This window comes from Buceros rhinoceros, unplaced genomic scaffold (assembly GCF_000710305.1).
Source record: "Buceros rhinoceros silvestris isolate BGI_N320 unplaced genomic scaffold, ASM71030v1 scaffold13452, whole genome shotgun sequence".
NCBI classification, from domain to species: domain Eukaryota; kingdom Metazoa; phylum Chordata; class Aves; order Bucerotiformes; family Bucerotidae; genus Buceros; species Buceros rhinoceros.
In genome coordinates this window covers 482-7,977 of record NW_010397231.1, presented here as the reverse complement: position 1 = coordinate 7,977, position 7,496 = coordinate 482, and the positions used below count along the sequence as shown (strand labels likewise).

Sequence of the window (7,496 nt, the reverse complement as noted above, 5' to 3'; positions counted from 1 at the left end):
GCCAGTGGTATGAAGTTCAACAAGGCCAAGTCTGGGGTCCTGCACTTGGGTCAGTCAACCCGCTGCAATGTTACAGGCTTGGGGAAGAGTGGCTGGAAAGGTGCCCTGGGGAAAAAGGACCTGGGGGTGCTGGTCGACAGCTGCCTGAACATGAGCCAGCAGAGTGCCCAGGTGGCCAAGAAGGCCAATGGCATCCTGGCTTGTATCAGCAATGGTGTGGCCAGCAGGAGCAGGGCAGTGATTGTCCCCCTGTACTCTGCACTGGTGAGGCCGCACCTTGAGCACTGTGTCCAGTTTTGGGCCCCTCACTACAAGAGGGACATTGAGGTGCTGAAGCGTGTCCAGAAGAGACCAACAAAGATGGTGAAGGATCTAGAGAGCAAGTCCTATGAGAAGCGGCTGAGGGAACTGGGGCTGTTTAGCCTGAAGAGGAGGAGGCTGAGGGGAGACCTTATTGCTCTCTACAGCTACCTGAAAGGAGATTGTAGCGAGGTGAGTGTCAGTCTGTTCTCCCAAGGAACAAGTGACAGGAAATGAGAGGAAATGGCCTTACATTGTGCCAAGGGAGATCTAGGTTGGATATTCTTTACAGACTGGATTGTGAAGCATTGGAACAGGCTGCCCAGGGAAGCAAGCGGTGGAGCCCCCATCCCTGGGGGTGTTTAAAGGATGTGTAGATGTGGTGCTGAGGGATGTGGCTTAGCAGTGACCTGGCAGAGCTGGTTTAACAGTTAGACTTAATGATCTTAAAGGTTTCTTCCAACCAAAAAGATTATGTGATTCTGTGACAGGTATATTCCTACTTGAATGATTTGTTCCAGCAGGTCCATCCTGCTGGCCCCTCCGGAGCTCCCCTGAGGTGAGCCCTATCCAGCCAGCCTGGCTTATGGCATGGGGCAGGAAGCACGCAGAGGGCTTCCCTTTGGGTGAAAAATGGGAAATTGTAAAAACCTACTGCCTGCATCACACACCCCCACCGAGGCCTCCCCTGGTTCATAATTAGTGGCCAACAGGACTAAAAGCAGGGCCTTGCTGGTGCCAGAGAGCTGTGAGCAAGGCGTCTATTTGTGCCCCTGGTTCACAGCTCACCGGGGAAGCTCATCACAGCCTAACGAGGTTGTGCAAGCCCCATCACGCTGTGCCTCCACCACTCCGGCCATCAGAAACCTGCTAGCTTGATTACAGCCAGTGCAGACAGAAGTCCCTCGCAGCTGGGGCCGAGCAATTGCAGTGCGTCTGCCGCTGTGCCAGCTGGTGGTGGACACTGCCAGGAGCATCCCCACTGGGCAGCAGCTGGGGCAAAGGGGTGGTTGGTGGGAGCCGCGGCAAACCTCCACGCTTGCACAGGGAGTTGCAGATGGGGATGCTGCTGGAGATGCTGTGCTGGCGCTTCCCACAGCACTGGGGTTGGGCTGCCACCACCACCCCTGAGGCTGGCAGCTGTGCTCCAGGCCAGGAAGAGCCAGAAAATAAATTTTAGCAATGAACCACGGGGAGGGTTTTTTTGCATTCAGATCTCTGCTGCTCTCTTCACCCTTGGCAATCACACCTTGCCTTGCAGAACAAGCCCCATCCCAAACATTACCCATCCCGTTGCTGCCCACAGCAGTGCCACTTCCCCAGGATGCTCTCCGTGCTCTCCTGTGGCAGGGCTGGGATTCGCAGCCCTCAGGAGATGCTATCACAGCCCCTGAGCTGGCTCCCCTACTCCAGACACCATCCTCGCTAAGTGCCCAAGTCTCCCAGAGCTGGAAACCCACCATGGCAAAGCTAGAACAGGAGGAGAGGCAGGACCTCGTGCATCCTCGCCAGCTGCTCCCTGGGGCAGAGCTGCTGCGGCAGTTCCACAGTCCCACTGGCAGGGTGGGTGCTGCATGGAGCCGTGCAGGACTTAGCTGCTAGGCCACGCTCAGCTGCTGCAGGCAACCAGCAGCAGGAGAGCCAATGCCATCTCAAAGAACAAAAGCAGCAGCTGAACCACAGAAGGGATTTTTAGGCTGATTGTTTAAAGCTCTAATTCCATTAGAGATCACTAAATTTGAAGCGTTACAAGCAGGCAGCAGCAGGACCCCTTTGACAGCCGCTCTGCTGCTCACCCGTTCAGCTGCACACAAGCTCCCGAGAGATATTTGGTGCTGAACACCTTCTCACGTCAGTCGAGCTGGACTACACAAGCACTCCCAGTAACCGGTATCTCCAAAGCTAGAGAAAACAAGAAACCAGTAAACCCCTCTTCTGTCATCCTTTTTATTTTCCTGGCTTGCTTGGGCCTTTTATATTAAAATAAGCATAAGGCAGCAAAAGGGCCGAGACTCACTGTTGTTGTTTATTAAACAGCACAGCTGGGTGTAAGAGGTACACAGACTAGTTAAGTTCTCTTGGGAGTCACACAAAATGTGGTACAGAAGAAATCTAGGAGCTGGAAAAGCTAGAGGGAGCGAGGATGGGAGACCTCAGCTGCAGCTGGGAGAAGTGGGCAGCCCTCTCAGGGAGGACATCTCAGTATAGAAGATGTGTATCTCTAGAACAGGACCATCTCAGCCCGCAACTCTGGACTCCTGCCCTGAAGGAGCAGCAAAAAATGGTGCTGCCTGTAACTGAATACTTGCTCTGTGTCCATCCTAGTGATGGCTGGAACTATGGTTCCAGCTGTTCCACAACAACTTCCCCAGGAAAACAAACTCTTCATCAGAGTGCTCAAGTTCAGCTCCCCTAGAGCACTCAGTGCTGCCTCTCAGCCACTCCCTGGGATTTTTTTTTCTGGCAGATGCTGTCTTCTGTCCTCACACAGCACTGCTGCGCGCACCTGTCTGGGTGCCTCGCTCTGCTCCAGAGCGCTGTGTCTTAGGTATGGCTGGGTTTGCTGAAGGTTTGGTGAGGAGCTCTGCAGATGGGCGCTGTACACAGCTGGGAAGTTTTCCAGGTCCTCACAGCATCAGCACAGAAATTCCAGTTATGCTTCCTCTGGCGAAAAACCAGAATGATTTCTGGAAGCTGTTGCCATTACATGTCTGCAACCTTAATTTTTACTTTAAGACATCTTTTCCTTGTATTTACTTCATTCTCCTTAACACGAAGTAGTAAAGAGCCACCGCTGCTGCTGCATTTCAGCTGGCTGAGTAGCCAAACCAACACAAAGCACTTCAGCTGGCAGCTCAGACCTGCTAAAAGAGCTCAGACCTGCTAAAAGCAGCCTTATCTCAGGGTTAACACGACCCCACTGCTTGAAGCATCCCTAGGACACACACCAAGCTGGCGACAACCTGACAAGAGGAAGAGCCATGGATCCCATGCGGGGAAGAGGCAAGGCAGAAGGGAGCACCAGGATTAACCATTCCGTAGTGATACGTTGGTGAAGGGAGAGGGAAAAACGGTCCCCACAAGGTTTGGGGAGGATGGTTGCCTTGCATGGCCAGCTCTCACCTCTGCTCTGCCCTGCCCCCAGAGGGAGCTCAATCTACCAGTGCCACAACTGACCGGACACAGCAGCGCCCTGCCAGGTCTTGAGCCTGGCAAACGGGATCTCGGGCAAATAATCCTGAGAGGCCTACACTAGCTGTCATCTAACTCGGGTGGGTAGCGAGAGGGAAGACGAGCAAGCTAAAAGCCAGAGGAGGTACATGGGTGCTGGTGCTGCAGCTAAGCTGAAGGGACCCGGGGCAGGGCGGTGTACTTGTGCTGTGGCACTCTTGGGCTTCGCTGCAGAGAAGTACCCTGGCAGTCCTTAGCAAAGGCAGAGACGTAGTCGTGTCGAAGCGAGGCGGAATTACTGGCAGAGCCCCAGAGCACACGTGACTGGAGAGGATAGGAATGGGCTGGGGCAAAGAGAAGCACAGAGGTGGAGAGAGGCAGAGAGGAGCGTGGTGTGAGCCCAGGCCCACTGCATGGTCAGGGATGGGGATGGCTGGTGGGATCTAGTCCCCTTCTGGGAAGGTCTCCCAGCCACGTTGCATGGCTTGCACCACAGCACCGTAGAGTTTGCTCCAAGCCTCCTGCACATCTAGGCTGAAGGCAGTGCCAAGACCTTTCTCCAGCATGTACAGCAAGGACTCGCCGACAGTCTGCAAACCAAACAGGGAGGAGTCAAGCACTGGGGGATGGAACGCAGCCCCTTCTCTCACTTCACCACCTTTTTGGACTTCTCCCGTTGCAGGGCAGCAGCTCCTCCTACACCAGAGGCACCAAGTTACCCCATCCCTCCTTGCTCAGAGGGGGCCCAGAGCCAGCCCATGCCATCTCCTTCCCCTGCCCTATGCTGGCCATCGCTCCACACCTGACACTCTGGGTGAGCAGAGTGCAGGCAGGGACCAAGGGCTGACACTGTGTGCGTATGCCACACCAGAGGAGAGGTACACATCCATCCTCTGTGGCTCCCAGGTGCAGGTAGCCAGCCCTGCCCCCTGACATAGCAGCAGATCAGCAGAGCTGAGCAATGCCCTGGTGCCTGGAGACTGGGTCAGGCTGGATGCTCAGAGTCTGTCTCGCTGCCTCTCAGGCCTCGCCACAGAGCACTGCTCCTCACGGAGCTGCAAGCAACCCCAGCCGAGAGCACCCACAGGCTGAGCACAGGGCTGGTGGGGATCACTACCATAGGCAAAGGGAACCCTGCTTCCTCCGAAGGGGACCACTGCCAGTGGTATCAGGAGGGAGTCGTGCATTGCTTAGAAACCTTTCCTTCACCCTGCCCTTCCCTGCTGCATTATCCAGCATGTCTGTCTGCGCTTGAAGGCAGGAGAGGAGTAAGCAAGGATTGAATAGTGAGGATGTTCCTGCCTTACTGCCATGGAGGAAGCAAGGGCTGAGATGCAGCCATCCCATCCCAGTGCAGACGTGGAGAGAGGTGGATGCTTCCTTTCCTAGGTGTGATGAGATTTACCCAGAGCATTTGATCCAGAGGTCAAGAGCCCAGGGCGAACACTGAGCCTGCAGCACTGCACTGCAGGGGAGACTGCAGTGCCCCAGACTATAGATCTCTCCAAAGAGGGGAAAAGCCTTGCTCCCCTCTCTTGTGTATCCCTGGGTTTACTGGGGAAGGGCAGAAAATGAGGGGAGCTCAAGGGTTTCCTCGACTGAGCCACGTCACTACACAGGTATTACCAGCTTGGGGACTGCCCTAACCCACCAGCTTTCTCTCCAGACAGCTGAACCCAGAAGGTGGGCACAGAGGGATGGGGACAGCCAAGGGCTTCAGGCCAGCTGCACAAACACAGCCACAGCGGGACAAGAGAGGATGCCTCACCGAGAAAGACTCAACCTTCACACCGACTGCCTGGTGCTTCTTGCCAAGGTTGCAGAGATACTCTTCCAGGCAGGACAGGTTCTCCAGGTGGCTCACAGCAGCGTCGATAACCAGCATCACCTGCAGGAGCACAAAGGCAGAACGGCATGAGCAGCAGGGTTCTGTTGCCCTCCCAGAGGAACAAAGAGGCTGAGCCCTCTACTTCACCCTTCTCTGCCTGACCACCTCCCAGTCCAGCAGATGCCCTGTGAGCTTTCTTTTGCTCTTCTGCGATTCATGTGTCCCATCGGTGAGGCACGCTGGCAGCAGCACACACGGCATCCTTCTGTGGGACACTGACAGGGGTGCCGCAGCAAGCAGCGCTGCTGACCTCCCTGTCCCGGAGAGCGTAAACAGGGCAGTCACAAGCTAAAATCTAACGCTGAGGCAGTCATTACAGCTCTGGGCACCGCAGGACAACTGGGGAACCCTGGGCGTCGCCAGGACTGGGGTTTCTAACCAGCCGTTGCCAAGACGGTGCAATTGTGAATAAGGCAATTCTAAGATCAGCAAAGGTATTTTGTGGAGATGGGGCACACAGTACACCAAGAGACCTAGTAAAGGTCTAGTAAAGCATGTACCACTGTGGTCTCCCAGGAGCATGTAGAAACCGGACAGAGAAGGGTTAATGAAGGATGAAGGGAACAGACACACCAAATGGGAAGATATTAAAGCCAGTGCATGCTTAGCTTGGCAAAGCCAAGAGGTGATAGAACTGTGCTCTATAATTTCAACAGGGAAATTTTCTCCAAGAGCAAAGAGCTACTTCAACTCAAGGCAATAACAGCAGAAGTAAAAACAGACTTAATTTTGCCAATAAACAGAGGCTGGAAAATAACAAAAAGCTTGCAGCTATCAGAGGAGTGCAGTCCTGAAACAGCCCCTTGCGAGGAACAGACAGGCAAATGAGGCACCAAACTGGTTTAAAGATGGAGCCACACAGTCTGCGAAGGCATCTGCAAGCCAAGGCTGTGCTCTGCCCCAGGGCAGCCGCTCGTCAGGGCTCGGCGATGGGTCTCTGATGCACCAGGTGTAACTCTGTCCGTGCATGAGCTCCTCCAGATGACATCAGCAGGGCTCCTCTCCCCATGTCAGGAGGAGGCAAAGGCACCCCCCACCGGAGGCTGTCCAAGAGATGTCTTCTGGCTCTGCAGCCACGCCAACAGCCTCTCCACAGCAGCCGGTCCATGGGAAGCCTGGCCCGCTGCCCAGCTCCTGGTCAGTGCACGGCGAAGCAGAAGGCTTCAGTCCTCGTCTGGACAGAAGTGAGCTCACTGAGGCACTTCCACAACACAAGAAGGGGGATTCCAACTTTCACAAAAAGCAATCCGTTCTCAGATGAGGGCATGAAAATCAGCATGGTGCTTCTTACCCACCACAACGTGGCGGCATCCTCATCCCCTCCCCACCATTGCAGGGCACTTTCTCCTGGCAATAGCACCTTCTGGCAGCGTAAGTAAGCCCCTGCTGTTACCATTTCAGGGGAAGAGTTCCCATGCTTTCCCCAGTCAGACGCCCCACAGTCCCAAGCCATCACCTAAGGGCTTCCTCCTCCACAGAGGCTGTGCTCTGGCCACACCACAGGCTCTCTCTCACCTTCCTGATATGATCCAGGAACTCAGGGGTGGAGAGGCACTCCTGAGGACTGGCAAACTGCTTGCAGTTGTACTGGAAAAGGGGCAACAGGTCAGGGTCCAAGTCAAACAACCTGCAACAGCAAGAGAGAAACCCCCATTTTCTCACTTCCTCAGCTTCATCTAGAGTCTTGCTCACCCCAGGAACAACCAGCAGTACACCTGCAACCCCTCCTCTGTCTCCCCACCTACTGATCCCCTCCCCACCTGTAAAGGACCCAGAAGTTCTGAAAAGTCTTAATCTGGGGCAAGCTCGATTACCTGGAGTCAACAGAAGTCTCTACTTCCCTAGCCCACAGCCCCAGCTCTCAGATACGTGTTTACGGCACCTGAGGACCAGTCCCCGACAGCTGGAGTTCCTCCCAGCCTGACCCTTCTCCCCACTCTTGGGGGTTGTCTCAACTCTTCCCATTCTCACTTGATGATTCCCTTGAACCCTCAAATCCAGGGAAAGCCTCCAAGTTCCACCTTGTACATTAGTTTACTCCACCCCTCTCCCCCCCAGCAAAACTCCCATCACCGCTGTCGCTCCTTGCAGCCCTGTTCCTTGATGATTCCCTTGAACCCTCAAATCCAGGGAAAGC

The 7,496-nt window shown here is 54.9% G+C and overlaps 1 protein-coding gene across 1 annotated transcript; it reads right to left on the bottom strand.

Moving 5' to 3' along the window:
• Positions 1-3,914: 3,914 nt before the first annotated feature.
• On the bottom strand, positions 3,915-7,119 carry NGB (neuroglobin; the record flags this gene model as incomplete). The annotated part of the gene is made up of 3 exons (XM_010146183.1): positions 3,915-4,061; positions 5,240-5,359; positions 6,875-7,119. Coding segments are annotated over 3 exons (512 nt in total), but the record flags the coding sequence as incomplete, so codon positions are not given.
• Positions 7,120-7,496: the final 377 nt, after the last annotated feature.